Source organism: Rhagoletis zephyria, unplaced genomic scaffold (genome assembly GCF_001687245.7).
Source record: "Rhagoletis zephyria isolate East Lansing unplaced genomic scaffold, Rhagoletis_zephyria_1.1 Rzeph_scaffold_00154, whole genome shotgun sequence".
In the NCBI taxonomy this organism is placed as follows: Eukaryota; Metazoa; Arthropoda; class Insecta; order Diptera; family Tephritidae; genus Rhagoletis; species Rhagoletis zephyria.
Genome location: NW_016157238.1, coordinates 310,869 through 327,583, shown reverse-complemented (window position 1 = coordinate 327,583; position 16,715 = coordinate 310,869). Strand labels below are relative to the sequence as shown.

The 16,715-nt window shown below is 37.2% G+C and overlaps 1 protein-coding gene across 1 annotated transcript in view; it reads left to right on the top strand.

Moving 5' to 3' along the window:
• Nucleotides 1-591: 591 nt before the first annotated feature.
• The window catches only part of trr (trithorax-related), a 31,535-nt gene continuing 15,411 nt past the window's right edge, over nucleotides 592-16,715 (top strand). Inside the window, exons 1-6 of the mRNA XM_017605554.1 lie at nucleotides 592-3,752; nucleotides 7,036-8,259; nucleotides 10,904-11,714; nucleotides 11,935-12,399; nucleotides 13,115-13,704; nucleotides 13,773-13,902. Of these exons, the coding sequence (XP_017461043.1) occupies nucleotides 658-3,752; nucleotides 7,036-8,259; nucleotides 10,904-11,714; nucleotides 11,935-12,399; nucleotides 13,115-13,704; nucleotides 13,773-13,902 (6,315 nt within the window). The 5' untranslated portion in view covers nucleotides 592-657. The remainder of the gene's footprint in view (nucleotides 3,753-7,035; nucleotides 8,260-10,903; nucleotides 11,715-11,934; nucleotides 12,400-13,114; nucleotides 13,705-13,772; nucleotides 13,903-16,715) is intronic.

The window sequence follows — 16,715 nt, the reverse complement described above, 5'->3', positions numbered from 1 at the left end:
GGCACCTCAAAAACACCGGGATCCCGGGTTTGGCATCCCTAGTTTGTACTTTTAAATCCAGTATTTAGTGAACTAAAAAATACAAAGTACTTTCGTAGCGGCATTTTGCTAGGTAAAAGTAACTTCATATCAACTTGTATACTTAATATTTAGTTAAAGTTTTTAACATACTTGAAATATGAATGTTACTAACATAAATGACTAAATACTTTTGGCTCTATGACACAATAAGTATATTACTCCTCTATCATATCGTCGCCGTCATGCCAGAAGCATGAATGTGCAAATTTATCACTTTTGAGTTATTGGGTTGATTTGATCAACCTTTGGATGTTGTATGTTATATTAAAACCCAGAATATCATGCGGAGAAGGAAACCACATATTTTATAATTTTAATTGCATAAATGTAGAGTTAAGTCTCTTAAAAAAAACTTGCAAACTGGATTTCCTAAAATTTAAATTTTACACATTCATGTTTCTGGCATACGGACGACGATACATATCACTTGTTTTACCGAGCATCATCGGTATTTTCTTTTTTTAAATAAAGTTAAAAATTTCCTTTAATAAATCCTTTCCTTTCAGATATATAATTAAATATACAATACTATTATTCAGTTGTATATGCGCGGACAAATGAATAAAAGGACTCAGCATGAATCAGATTAAAAATATTGGAATACCTGAAAATCCGAAGCAGTCTAACTTCCCAGGTGAAAATGTTGCCGCAGTAAAGAGAACTAACCAAACAGAAATCAATATCACTTCTACGAAGAAAATTAAATTGGACGGGACAAATAATACTGTTTGGAATACAGAGGCCACATTAATGAAAAAGCCTCTTTGCGATGGCAATAAGGACGATCTTATTAGAACGGGGTTTAAGAGGGAATCCGCAACAAAAACATTTGCAAGTTTTCAAAACCAGGATAGTGAAATTTCAACAGAAAGAGGAAAAGCGGCCTTTAATCCCATTCGACATCTGGGTAGGACTCTTAATAACTCGTCGCCGTCGAGTCCCCTTAATGCGGATGACTTCGTTGTGGTAGCTTCGAGCTTAGCGGATTGTATTGATGACAAAGATTGTGATAGAAGCAATAAAATTAAACAAGTTTCTGAAACAAATTTTACTTTAATAAATGCCAGTGCTAGTAGCCGTAAAGATACAAATACAAAATGCTCTGCACAATCAGACTGCAAAGATTCTGCGTTATCGCATATAAATCCAGAAGGTAGTTCAAACGAAATAGATCTGGTTATGTTACCTTCTGTACAGGATCAGAAGTCAAATCAACAGTTGTCGTCTCTAACTTCTGATAGTAATAGTCACTCTGGGCCACCTACACGCATTGTAACTTCCGGTACTAACATAATGCGCCAAGGTACAGTCACTTATACCCGTATAACCACCGCTGGCACCATATCTACCGGATTACCGTCTACTGCAACTGTATTAAACCGTATGAATATTTCTCCAACTTTGAAGAATCAGCAAGTAATGGTGACAACTAAGAAGCTTGCGTCTGAAGTGACACAAACTACAGCAAAAGTTTCAATTGGTAATACCACAATATCTGTCCCATTGTTAAAGCCCCTTAATTCTTCGCAACTAATGCATCCAACAAGTTCAGGACACAGTGATCCTCAAAAGCAATCGCAAACGACAACGGCAACATCGTCACAACCGCTTTCTACTCAAACTCAAATAAATTTGAGCAAAATACTGAACGCAAAACGCGGCCAAAAGGGAAATCATCCAACAATAGTTTCGCTCTCACAGCTTCAAATCAAGCCCGTGTCAACAACAAAGCTTGTCCAAACCAAGGTTTTTAGTAAGAAACTACCACAAGTCCAGTGCACAGTAACTACAAATTCTCAGACCCATTCTGGTCTTGTGACCATTGCTGTATCGAAAGCCAAACAAAGCATAGCGTTAACTCAATCTGGCTCAAAGAAGTCCAATATAAGCCAAAAACATGATTCTAGTAGAGTTTTACTAAATAACCCAACTTTGGAAGAGGCATCCAGTGTACTAGATAAGAATTTTGGTATGGAAAATGCGGATGCCGGGAATGAAAAGTTGGAAAAATCAACATCCGAATGTAATGTGCTTGACTCCAATATTTCGCTAAATTTAGGTTCAATAGAGAAACCATTGAAAATCATGTCTCCTGGTATAGATGAAATATCACTAAATAAAACAACGGCCACCATCAAAAAGGTTCTAAACCCAAACGTAAACATCTTACCTTTGTTAACGCCGCTATCAAAAAACTCCGAACAGCAAGGAGGCACAGGAATTTATCCAGCTGTTAGCATAATTAGGCAAACAGCACCGCAATTAATAACAACTTCAGCCACAACCACCTGCGCATCCGTGTCGACAAGCGCGTCGGACACTAGTATCCAAACAGATTTCCATAGTTCAAAGTCGGCAAATGTAAATAATATGTGCGGAAAGTTAAATACCACTTCTTTAATATCGATCCCTAAAAACATTTCTTTGGTTTTATCTAAAAACAACATTAGTCAACAAGGTAAAGCAACAATAATGTCTGCGAATTCTATTAGAAATGCAGGCACCATTGACCATAAGGTTAAAAAAATTAATTTAACTGTATCGAGCGGCCTAAATGTTACGGCAGTTAATTCGATTAATATGACACAGTCATTCAATGTCAGTAACACATATTCTACAGCAATCCAATCACATTCGCAAGAAGCGAGCCAGATTAATAAATCCACCGTTATTTCCGTTGCAGTGCAACCTTCCAATTATATTAATTCATCTGATCAAACTTTACTATCACGTAAAACTGTGAAAGTGACACCATATACATTATCTACACTGGGACAACATTTAGATAAGAGATGCAGGTCTTCTGAGGGACATGAACAGGATAATCGCCAAAATGTAACTCAAAATATAGACGTTTTGCCGGCAAAACGCAGCAAACATGATAATTCGGAAAGCACTACAGATATTTTTGAAGTTATTGAAAAGAAAGATGTTACTGAAAATTCCCATGGCTTGGGCGAAACGAAACCTGTAATAAACATGGACAAGCATGGAAACGTTGAACTTAATCAGCCGTCCATAATAGTTTCTAAGTCTGAGGAATCAAACAATGTTCTGCTAAAGAAGCTTCTTCAAAACTCCAGCAGCACGCACAATGTCAATATTTTATCCACAAATGTGCAAAACCCAGCAAATACTTCAACGGCAGGACAAATATGTAATCAAGTACTCCCTGCCCGTAAAGTTATCAATGTGCGTGCACCTAGTTTGGGTTTAGTGAGTTCGCTGGAAGCGCAATTGGCACGCCCGGTTATACCTCCAGTTCCAGCAAACACTTCTGCGCAGGGTCAAACCAATATTTCCAAATCGCAGAAGAGTGATTCTCAGGAAGAGTTGCAAAATAAAGTCAATAACGAAAGCATTACTTTACAAAGTGATGCCAAAATAAAATCTATCCAAGTTATTTCAAAGGAAACCTCATTCGTCTCCAATCCAAATATAACACAGTTCTCATTAGATGACGCGCGTCACTCGAAAACATTAGGCGCAGGTCAGGAGTCGGAGTTTGAAACGTTAAATCAAAGCAATCCAATTAGTTCCTGTGATAAAAACGATGCTAGTAACAAACAATTTCGAAACCAATCTCACGATGCTTCACCCAAAGATAACAATGGAAATGACTTTAAAGAACATGGAAATGTACAGGGAAATCAGTCGCAGTCTAGCCAAGCGTAAGTACACATGTATGTTCATCCATATAAAAAAAAAAATAAATTTTTTCTGTCAATGTAAAATAAGTTAATAGTAAACAAATATGTTTAAAACAAGATTTCTAAATATGAACCAAATAGGACCCTAAATATGGGGTTTATCAAATATCTTGACTCCTACGCCACTTATCGGCAAAATTTGGTCTGTAGTATTTCTCAGGACGAAAATTGCCGCCTACATTGGCACAAGCGCGCGTTCTTCTGTGATCTTGCAAATAAAACATTGGTCCTCTAGCCATATGTTTGTAAGCCAATAAAAGTCTGTTATAGGAGGGCCAAGAATCCTCCTGTTTCACAGGACTAAGTTGTCCCGCACATTGGCTAAATGAGTCGTGCGATCTCTTGAATATTATTCAAATTAAGCCATTGTCTCAACCCTTTAAAATCGTATGTTCTGCCTGTCTGCAAAACTAGAGTAAGTTTTAGCAGCATTCCATCTCTTCGCCCTGATAACAATCCTTTAAAGCTGGTTGAAAAAATAACTAATTAGGCTTTGATATAAACAGTAACCTTAGCTGTACTGACCATATTACCCTTGAAAGTCAGTACACTACGATGTAAGTTGATCAATGCACTCCTGTCTCAAAAATCCATGTAGAAAATCGTAATAAATCATCGCACGAAAATCACGAGTTTCACCAGTTAATTCCATATTTTGGGCGCGATGAATACTAAACTTTTCAATAAAAATATCGATGTACTGCTCATCAAATGAGTGTTGCAAACAGGGTTGCCACTGACGAAAAAAAATATTTACCATCTACTTGAAAAAAATCTACCAAATCTGGGAAATATCTACCAATAACTTTTTTATAATTATTTTAATAAAAACTATAGTTTTGTTATTTTTTTATTTATTTTAATTAAAACTATTTTTTTATTTTTTTTTTAGTTATTTCAATAAGAATTAAAATTGTTTTCAAGAACTTTTTATTTAACTAGTTATACGGTATTTGAGTCATATTATTGTCATATTCTAAGTTTCATTCAACCAAAAGCGGAAGTGATGAAAATAAAGGCAACAATGAAACTTTATTATTTGAAAACTTCAACTCGAGGTTTTATAGACAAATACAGTGACTCAAAAAAAATTATTTTTTTTTTAATATTCGCAATATTTTTCGAGTAAATTTTTTTATTGCTTTCACTAAATCCATAAAAATCGAGGATTCAAACTATATACAACATATAGAAAAATTCCAAAAATTTTCGTCTAAATTTCGAATTGTTTACTCTGAATTTTTAGAACAATTTAAGGTATGGAGTTTTAAAGCAAATACTATTTGAGTATAGCCAACAATGTGCTGCTTAAAATTCCCGTTGATTTTTTTTTTTTTTCCCCCATTGATAGAAAATGGCGTTGATTTAATTTTTTTTGCGAACAGTCATAGTGCGTAATTACATACCTGTCAAATTTTTTTTTTATATTTAAATAATCATTTAAAATATTTAGGCAATCAAAAGCTCCTCCAGATTCCAGTAAAATTAGTTTTGAATAGAGCGCGATATGGTCGCCTTATATCGATATACGGCGCAAAATATAAAAGGCTACACTCGTAACACTACTTATTCCGTAAATTTTGTTACTTGGTCTTTCCATAGCTCAGCAAAACCTTATTTACTTTCATTATTATTTTTCTTTGTATTTTTCATTTTTCAGTGACTCACAGTGCCTAATGTTATATTAAATAACAATGCATTACGTATACATACATATCGTCGCTTTGCGTGCAATACCGTGTACACGCAAAATGCAATACCGCGTATGTGGTGGCTGAAAAAAAAGATCTCGGTATCCTGTCTCAAATTTGTATGTGGAAAATTTTTCAAGAAAAAAAATTAAAAAATATTTTTTTTCGTAAGGAATTTTGATGTGTTTATGTGTGATTTTATCGATAAAAATGTTTTAATTGCGTATGCATGTTCACTTTGAGCAAATTGTGAGCACTGGTTGGGGAAATCTTCGGTAGATTGGGCAAATCGCTAATTGGGCCCCAATTGGGCCAAAATTAGAGCCCAATTGGGAAAAACTTTTGGCTCTGATCGGGCAACCTTAAAAAAATTCCAGCAAGGAAACTTTATCATAATGGGCAACAATTTTTGCGTCCTCAACTGGCACGAAAATCTGCTAGCATCATATAAGTGCATTTTCAGAAAAAAAATCATAACTCGAAAACGACGAATTTTAGCATATTGCTACTCGTACTGAAAATAGTTTATACTATTCCCTTATAGACAGAAAAGTTTGAGAGAAAAAAAAGATGTGGCAATTTGAAACAAAATCAATTTGAAAATAAAATAAATTTTTGTTTATAAACAATAATTAATTATTAATAAACAATTACTGATATTTAGCTCACTAGATCGATTCAGTAGATCAATATCTGCAATTAAAAAAAAAAGTCGTTAAAATCCTTGCTTTTTTGCGGCAGTTATAAGCGATTTCATCAAAAGTTGCTATTAAGAGAGGAAAAAAGAAGCGTTCGTACTCAAAAAGAAAAAAATTCATTATTCGAAAAATTCGCATTTCTGAGCAAAAAGAAAAAATACGTGTCTCCTTAAATTGTTCAAGAAACAGTCCCTGTGAGTTTTATCGCAAACTTAAATTCACTTTCCCCCGGCCTGGGTGATTTGAGATGGAATGAGCCAAATATGAAGTGGGATTGTAAAAATTAAGAATGGCCATACTGGGGCCCAAAAAATTTAAATCGATCAGATTCGTTTAAAACTTTACAACAGATTAAAAAAAAAACAAAATGGCGGCCATATTGTATCTAGCATTGATCACGGAAAAGCTAAAATCGAAAGTACGTTCATGGCGTATGAGTAACATTCTCATCTCGTTTGAGTAACTCATACGCCATGTAGGTACATTCAACTTCAGATCTTCCGTGATAAATGGTAGATCCAATAAGGCTGCCCATTTAGAATTTTTCCAGCGACCCCGAAAACTATATGTCGTGATCTAGCTTTCTGTCATCATTTGCAGAAAGAAATTAATGAGTACACGTTTAAATTGAAAGGGTATTAGTTTACAAGTATTTTGACATATTGCGTGGGCCGGTGAATCGTCCCATATGTATGTATGTGCATATTACATAGTACAAATTTCCTCACTTGTCCTCTTCACCATAATCTTTAATTAACAAAATGATACTATTTTAGTTTATTACTTGAATCTCAACCATACAATTTTTTAAGATACGTAAAAAATTTACATTAAATTATTTTGCTAAATTTTCAGACGTACACCAACACGTACTGACAGCATAAAAGAACAACATTCGAACAACGAGCCGCCATCCATCGTATCTGTAAATTTAGAAAGAAAGGAAGAGACTAACAGCGAAAATATCTCAAACTTGGGAACAACTCTTCCGGCTTCAACGGCTGTGAATGAAAATCCTGAGAATTGCGAAAGGCTAAAGAATACCAGCAAAGGGTCAAAAACATATAAGAACAATTTATTAGACACGGCGGGTAAATCAAAAACAGCATTAAAAAACGAGAACGGCGGACAAAGTTCAAATGTATCTTCGTCGGTCACTTTAAAAATTGATAACAACGCTAGTGCAAATGAAAGAAAAATACCGACTGAATGCAATGCGCCAGCTAATACTGCACCCGGGACTCAGAAGACAGTCGGTGACAAAGATATTGAATCTAGAAAAAAACGGAAAAGAGAATATCAGAAGCACCGCAGACAACTCCTTAGCGGCAAGGAGTTTACAGCCAACACAGTAAACTCTACTTCAAGTGTACCTGGAACCAAAAAGAAGTCAAGAAAGCTGAGTAAAATAGAGGAGGACTATGACAACTTTATTGACAATTTAATGGTCAATTTAAAACAAATGAAACCTCTGCAAGTTTTGGAACCTTTATTAAATAGAAACTTCATTGTTTGCAGTACTTATGGACTAAATAGTAATCTTCCCCGCGGTGTAAATAGTAAAGATAATGGAGATCTTTCTCTTAGTCCACCGCTTTTGGGAGAGTACGGCAATGCGCATCGTTCCAATGCAGTCACTTTGTACGACTCGGGATCATTTTATCCATCCGAAAGCAATAAGGAAAAACAGTTGTCCACGATACAAAATGATTTTTATGACCAAGAGTTCTTGCCAAATATGCGAAGTAATTATTACGATCGCTTCTTACGAATATGGGGCTTTATGAAAGAGCGTAACATTGAATCGTCAGAAATTATCACGAATAGTTGTGTCAATAATACCGACACAGCGGACGCTGTAGGAGAGAAATTTAATCGGTACTCATTACATCAATTTATTTATCCCGGTTTGGTGGTAATGAATAAAAACAGTGATCATTATTTGGGCCGTATGTCTCCAAGTATACCGTTTATCGAGCCAACATTTAATGCCAAAAAGAATTGCTTTTTAAAACCGTTTCACAAAATTGACGACATTGAAAATGTAAAGCATTCTATTACAACAGCAAGTGATGTAAGGTAATTATTTGTCCCATTTTTCGAAAAGATTTCCTAAAATATTTATAATTCTTCACATTTATTAAAATTAAGGCTGGTATTGTGACTTGCGAGGCTAGTAAATTTGGCGAGGTGGACGGTTCGGCGAATCGAACGGTTTTTTGAACACACCTAAAATTTGCATTAAGAGTGTTTCCGATGCAAAGAACTTGTTCAAGCTTGTACAAGCGAACACTCTTAATGCAAATTTTAGTTGTGTTCAGCAAACTGTTCGCTCGCTTCGCCAAATTTATTAGCTTCGCAAGTCGCAATTTCAGCCTAAATACTACACCTTTTCCAGCAGTATTTCAGAAAAACAAAAATGTGTCAGAAAACCTCAAATGTATTTCAGAAAAGGCCAAATGTATTTCAGAAAAAGGCAAATGAAATTCAGAAAAACACAATTGTATTTCAGAAAAGTTCAAATGATCAGTAAAACGCAAACGTATTTCAGAAAAGGACAAATGTATTTCAGAAAAGCAGAAATGTATTTCAGAAAAATATTTTTAGAATACAGTTGGGCTTTTTTGAAATTCATTTGTGTTTTTCTGAAATACATTTGCCCTTTTCTGAAATACATTTGTGTTTTTCTGAAAATCATTAGAGCTTTACTGAAATACAATTGTGTATTTCTGAATTTCATTAGGCCTTTTCTGAAATACATTTGGTCTTTTCTGAAATACATATGAGCTTCTCTGAAATACATTTGCCCTTTTCTAACTACAAAATGCATTAAAGGGTGTTAAATATCTATGTATTTACTTTTCTAATGCGTACCAACGAGATCAACAAAGAAAAATATTAAGAGGAACTATTGGTTAAAAATAGCACTCATGAAAAATCCGCTCAAATTATATTTTTTGAAAAAGCTTTGATACTAATAATGTAATAATCTAAAATAATAACTTAATAGTAAAAAAATATATATATTTTCTAAACAAGCTTTTTCAAGCTTTTTTTTAATTTTTATCGAACAAAAACCATGTAAGTCCGGATTTCAAAATTAAAAAAAAAATAGCAAAATTCGTAAAAGTTTCATTAAAATGTTAAACTTTTAAAACAGTATTTTAGGAAAAAAATTTTATGTAGTTTTGTAGCTCATTAAATCCTAGTATAATATAAAGTGCAAATTTGAGGTTGCTTGGACTTTGGCAACTCTTTTTACGGGCAGCGTCTGAAAAATTTTGTTTACTTTATACTTCTTTTTATTCTTCTTATTTGGCGCAGTAACCGCCTAAGCGCCAGTCGTTTCTCTTCTGGGCCAACTGACGCCTATTGGAAATGCCAAGTGAAGTCAAGTCTTTCTCCTTCTTCAAATCTTTCCAACGCTTACTTTATACTAAAATTTCAAAATTCTGAATTTCAAACAACATTTGTTGAAATTCGTTGAATATTTATAAATCTTTACTTCAGTGGCAAAAAGAGCCCCTTAATCCTCCAACGTCAGATTCCGTACAGCACGTGTGACCTACTCATTTACCGAGCACTATATAGTGGACCATAATTAATGCTTAATTCTACTCAAATCTTTCAGTCTTTATTGTATAGAATTACGATTAGAAGGGTATTAAAAGTATTCCTAAGTCCTTTCGAAAAAATGAACGGTCTAATTTTAACTACAAAATGCATTAAAGAGTGTTTAATATCTATGTATTTACTTTTCTAATGCGTACCAACGAGATCAACAAAGAAAAATATTAAGAGGAACTATTGGTTAAAAATAGCATTCATGAAAAATCCGCTCAAATTATGTTTTTCGGAAAATCTTTGATACTATTTTGAAGGGCAGGTTAATCTAAAATAATAACTTAGTAGTAAAAAAAATATATATTTTCGAAACAAGCTTTTTACAAGCTTTTATTAAATATGTATATGTTTCCCAATTATTTCAACTCCTGCGCCACCTATTGCCAACATTTTTTGCGGAGATATTCCTTTTCATGTACAGAGCAAGTTAAATAAAAGCTTACAAATACTTAAAATTTCAAAATTTTCGGGTTAATCTTGTAGATATAAATTACAGTTTTGGAAATAAGGGATATTTTTTAACTACAAAAATTAATACCAATGAACAAATGTAAAAAGAAAAACACGTATAGGTAATTGATTAGTACACACATACATATATAGTATATCGTCGTTTAAAGTACAAATCCACGTATCGTCATTCTGCAAAACCGGGTAACTGGCATTGGCTGCCAAAAATTGGATTTGCTCACATAAGCTCTTGGCTCAATCCTTATCTATTCGTCCTGAAATATAATAGCCAGAAATGCGATTGATTTATAAAAAAGAGAACCATTTTGAAATGTGTGTTTTAGCTCTCTAGAAAATAATTTATGCAACCTCACATACGGGGTTTTGCATTATCTTTATACGCGGTTTTGCATTTTTTGATACGCGGTTTTGCACTTTAAGCGACGATATGTACATATTTCTACAACTTTCACATACGCGGTTTTGCATTTTGCTGATACGCTGTTTTGCATTTTGTTGATACGCGGTTTTGCACTTTAAACGACGATATGTATTTCATATCGACATGCACTTTCTAAATTTAAGAGACGTCATGAGAAATCATGACTACAAGCATAAAATTTTAAATACTATTTTTTGCGTATTTTAGGACAAAGTGCGACGATGGCAACAATCGAGGAGTTACGTTATCTGTACAGTTATCTGCTGTTAATAATATATTTGGTGTGCTCAAAGACTTGGCAAATTTATTGCATATTCCAGCGCCTTCGATGTATAAAATTATTGATACACCTACATTTAATTTATCCCGCGATCTTTCACCTAAGAAAAATAATAATTTAATAGCTAAAAGTCAAATAAGTTTTCAGCAAGATATTATCTGCGGTAGAAAGAAAGTATGCTACAATTGTGGAACCTCGGTTTCAGAGGTTGGAATTCAAGCATTTAAAGTTCCTTTCTGTGATACAAAAGGAGTTCCCAATTCTACTTTTCCTCCGAATTTGGAGCCAATGAAGTTGCAATTCTGTGACAAATATTGTTATGAACAATATAAGTGTCCTAACAAACCACAAATTGCAAGTTTGACACCAAAAGTGGAAGAAGTACCAATGAATGTTGAGCAAAAGTTTAGTGATAAAAATTTGAATGTAATCAGAACTAATGTATTACAAAGTAATGCTGTTAAAAAGCACGAAAAAAAAACTTGTTACAAGCACTACAATGATAACTGTTTTAAAGATGTGAAAAAGAATTGTTGTATCGCTGAAAACGAGATAAAAGGTTCTACTATCTGTAAAAAAGACACATATTCGGAAGAAAACTGCGAACAAAGTGGATTTGCTGGCTGCGTTTTAGATAGTCCTTTTGAAGATATTCGTCACTGTGTTTTTTGTTATCAACGTGGAGATGGCGCTCCCAATGGACCGTCACGATTACTAAATTTCGATATCGATAAATGGGTAAGATGGTGTGCATAGTAATAAAACTGTAGTACTAGTGGTAAACTGAGAATTGGTACAGGCCGTAGATATACTATTACAAATAAAATATTAAGAGCCCCACCGATCCCAAGTATACATAAAAACATATGATGAAATCTCAGAAATCGTAAATTTTTAATTAACTCTCGATATCATTAAACGTGCGATATGTACATATGTGTATGCATTATTATTTCAGGTACACTTAAATTGCGCGTTATGGTCCAGCGAAGTTTACGAGACTATAAGTGGAGGTCTTATGAACTTTCCAGCAGCTTTACATGTGGGACTCAATCAGTCGTGTAGTGGTTGCCAACAACTAGGCGCAACTGTGCGATGCTTCAAAAATCGCTGTACGCAAGTTTTCCACCTACCGTGTGCAATAAGAGAGAATTGTGTGTTCTACAAAAATAAAACTATACATTGTCAGCAGCATGCAACTCGTTTAGAAAAGGAAAACGAACTTACATCTCTTATCGTTCAAAGAAGAGTATTCGTTGAACGGGATGAAAATCGCCAAGTCGCAACTGTGATGCATCACTCGGAATTAACAAATTTACTTCGAGTGGGTACTTTAATCTTTTTGAATGTCGGACAATTACTTCCACATCAATTAGAAGCCTTTCACAATATGGATCATTTATACCCCGTAGGCTATAAAGTTGTAAGTAAAATAATTAAATGCCATAGAAAATGCTTCCATTCCTTTTAAGTGCGGGCATGTTATGTATGGCTATGGCATTTTTTCGACCATCAATATCAAAATAATAGTTATAATACAATAAGATCCAGAAAAAAATTTAAATCTAAAAAATTACTCTTGTATCTGTTTTCATCTAAAATTAAAAAAAAAACAGTACATGAATTTGTTTTTGTTCCTTTAAACAATTTTGCGAAGCGCTTCCGACTTTGTTTTGGGGCTATTATTGAAATTAATGCATGGATATTTTAAGTTACATTGACAATCAGAATTTCGATGTTTCGACTTCACTCTGAAGTTTCCTATTTCGATTGTTAAATTTCAGTTTCGAAATGAATTAAAGTTTGAAAACAGTGTACTGCTGCGAAAAACAGCATTGAAACCACCGTTATGATCATTCTTAAAATGTAAATAAAATTGTCAAAAATTTCTCATGCACATAAAACTTGTATGGGACCAACCGAAATTGAACGGCGTGCGTAAAAAGCTAAATCAATATCCAATTTTTGTTCTGCGTGGGCTTTTGATTTGATGTTTCGGTTAGTGAAATCAAATGCATACGCACTCGAGCCAATTTCGGAAGACGCAGAAAAACAAATTAGACTGCGGCAAGAAATAACCTCAGTAGCTTGAAAAATATTCTTTAGGTTTAACTGGTTTTAAATTTTTTTGTTTCTAGATTCGTTTCTACTGGTCGATGAAAAAACTAAATCGGCGATGTCGATATGTATGTTCAATAGCTGAAGTTGCTGGTCGCCCTGAATTTAGAATTCAGGTTCAGGAATCCGGAAACGAAATCGAATTACGTGACTCCTCGCCGAATGCTGTCTGGAAACAAATTTTGACACCGATTGCATCCCTGCGCAAAAGGACTAAAGTTATACAGCTTTTTCCTCAATTTATATCCGGAGAAGATCTTTTTGGATTAACCGAGCCTTCTGTGGTTCGAATCATAGAGAGCTTACCGGGGATAGAAACCTTGACGAACTATCGCTTTAAATATGGGCGTAACCCTTTGTTAGAGCTTCCCCTTGCAATAAATCCCAGTGGAGCTGCGCGCACCGAGCCCAAACAGCGGCAAATCGTTGCTTGGAGAAAACCACATACGCAGCGTACTGGCTCTACCGCGAATCAGCGCATGGCGAATTCCACAACATCTACAGTTGCTGGAGAAATAGCTTGTCCTTATAGCAAGCAATTTGTCCACTCTAAGAGTTCGCAATATAAAAAAATGAAACAGGAATGGAGAAACAATGTGTACTTGGCAAGGTAGGCAAAACTTTTAAAATTTTCTGCATATATAGGCACTTATGTTTATTGATACGAATTGCTTCTAGATCGAAGATACAAGGACTTGGTTTATATGCTGCGCGAGACATAGAAAAACACACCATGATAATCGAATATATTGGGGAAGTTATTCGCACCGAAGTTTCAGAAATCCGGGAGAAGCAATATGAAGCAAAGGTATTTGATATTCCTAAGTAATTACTACATGTTATTAACTTTATACGATTAGTACAAACTATGAAGAGCAGGGGTTTTTCTTGCAATTTTTGCGCAAATAAGTATCATATGATACAAAAGCCGAGCGCTTTTGTTTTGTAAGAAAATGTATTCAATTGCGCATAAAAGCGGTATTAGTAATGGAAATGGTTGACATCGTCGCCGGATCAACTTTTTTTTCTAAGAGAAAGAGGCAAAGTCTAGCAGCGAACGAGGACAAGGCAAATAGCCTCTAGGCGTAGATATTGTAAAACAGCTATCGACGAACAAAAAGTTATATGTCCCTGTTCGCATGTCCTAGCATGTCCTAGCAGCGCTTCATTGAAAAAGTTAAGATAAGTAGGAGCTTTTCAGGCTTACTCGATGGAAACTCCCAACAATCTAACCCTGAAAATAGACCTAATTGTGTAACCAAAACATACTTGGGTTTTAAAATGTGATAAAAACTAATCTATTAACATTAGTGCTTCCGTATTTTTTATAAAATCTGATTGAAATTCATCTGTTGTTGTTGTTGTTGTTGTTGTAGCGGCTACAACAACCCCGCCCAGGACGGTTGGTATCTCAGTCGTTGTCGTCAAGTTCCACTAACGGCAACCCTAGGAAGCGTGCAGTTTCTGTGGGGTTTGTCCACATGGACAAGGCCGTTAGGGTTGTCGGGTTTTCCGGGCATGCGAAGAGATGTTTCGAGTCATGTGGGGTCTCTCCGCATGCCGGACACTCATTCGGCACATCCTCATTCAACCTACTCAGGTAGGAGTTCAACCTGCTGCAGTAGCCGGAGCGAAGTTGTGCAATTGTTGTGCATGTCTCCCGAGGCAGATGAAGCTCTGTCTCGTCTATGTCCGGGGGTGGTATGCCTAGAACGGCATTCACAGGTCTAGAGTCTACATAACTCGAGACTGAGTCCCTGTGAATGCCGTTCAGGGCCTGTCTGTAAGCTGTCGGGTCCAGAGGTTGCTTAATGAACCTCTGGACTTCGTCCGTCAGTTCATATAGATGCCTCCTGACGTGCCTAGGCGAGGGCTCCTCTGCAAGCAGCTGTCTGCTTGGGTGGCCACTTCTGTGGCTCCCGATCAGGAACTGCTTACAGAGCATTATATTGTGCTTGTACAGGGAGCATTTGCGCCTCGCCGTGCAGGTGGTGTTCAGGCGACATCAGTGCTGTTGTTGTACTGTGCACTTTACGGAAACCATGCTGATTCTTCGCTGGGGTCAGGTGGTTTGTGAAGTACGGGACTAGCAAGGCCTCGAGTGTCTTCGCTACCGGGGAAAGGAGTGTTATCGGACGATAGGAATCTCCTTTGTTGGCAGGTTTCCCCGGTTTGAGCAGTGGGACCACTCTCCCCACCTTCCAGATGTCTGGGATGATGAGAGTGGCCATAGACAAGTTGAGGACCTCCGTTAGGTAGTCTACCCCCGCAGGACCCAAATTTTTCAGAATCAGCATGCATATTCCGTCGGGACCCATGGCTTTGGAGGCTTTCGCCTTCCCGATGGCCACCTGAACTTCACCGCAAGTGAAAGCAAGGGGGGTACAGGTTGTTGGCAGTTTGTGCAGCCTTCTGGTCACTCGACGCTTGGCTTTGTCCACCGGAGGATGCAGTATGAACTGCCGGCTAAAATAGCTCGCGCATCGCTCCGGGTCCGACGAGGCATGGTTTTCGAAGGAAATTTCGACTCTGTCGTCGTGCTTCGTCGGATTAGACAATGACCTCACGGTTGACCAAAGCTTGCTCACACCAGAGGTGAAATTACAGGTCTTCAGATGCTCCTCCCACTTCTTCCGCTTATGTACGTTTACTAGTTGCCGAATCTCCGCGTTGAGATCCCTGATACGGGGATCTCCGGGATCGGCCTGACGAAGGCTATCACGCTCATCGGCTAGAACAGCCGCTTCGGCAGGGAAGTTTGGACGTGGGTCCGATATACATCCTGCCGGTATGAAGCGAGCTGCAGCAGCAGTGACGGAACTTACGTTCACCGAGATGGACGTCGGTTGGTGTGGGGAGCGCGAAAGTATGTATATGTTAAATATTTGGAGCTCGACATCGCCTGACCGGATAGCGATGCCCTGACATTCTAGGGTGGTATCCCTGCGGTCGATGTCTGCTTCGATAAGACGATACTGCACGGTGTGGTGCGTGATGAACGCTAAGCCACCACCATTATCTCGCTCGCGATCTCGACGGTGCACGTTGTACCCGGCGCAATTCAACAAAGTTGAATTGCTGTGCAACTTCGTCTCTTGGACCGCAGCTATCAATATACCATGCCGACACATGAAGACGGTTATCTCCTCAATCTTGCTCTGTAGCCCGTTGCAGTTAAATTGAAGGAGCTTCATGTGGTTCGGGAGACGTGTCGTGATGAGGGGTGTAAGTGAAGTGTATGTTCTTGCCGCCGTTGGCTGTGTGTGCTGCTGTGGTGATTGCCGCCCTGTGGTGGTGGCGGGGGGCGTCGCAATTGGGGTCTGCGACCGAGCAGCGCAACACGGGCCCTCGAAGTTCCCAGTCCAATCTCGCGTGGTACGCAGACCTGAGCATGCCCTAAAGTGGCACCAGCCAAGGCAGGTGTTGCACTTGACTGATGTCACATTACGGAATATCCTGGTCTGACATACCGTGCAGATTGTAGGGGGAACCAGGAGTGGTTGGCGGCGGCGTGTGGGTAGTGGTGCGGTTGTGTGTGTTATGTGGTCTGTAGTGGCTGTGGTACGGTTTGTGGTGTTATTATGTTGTTGTGTTGTGGTGACTGTGTGAGGCTGCTGTGTG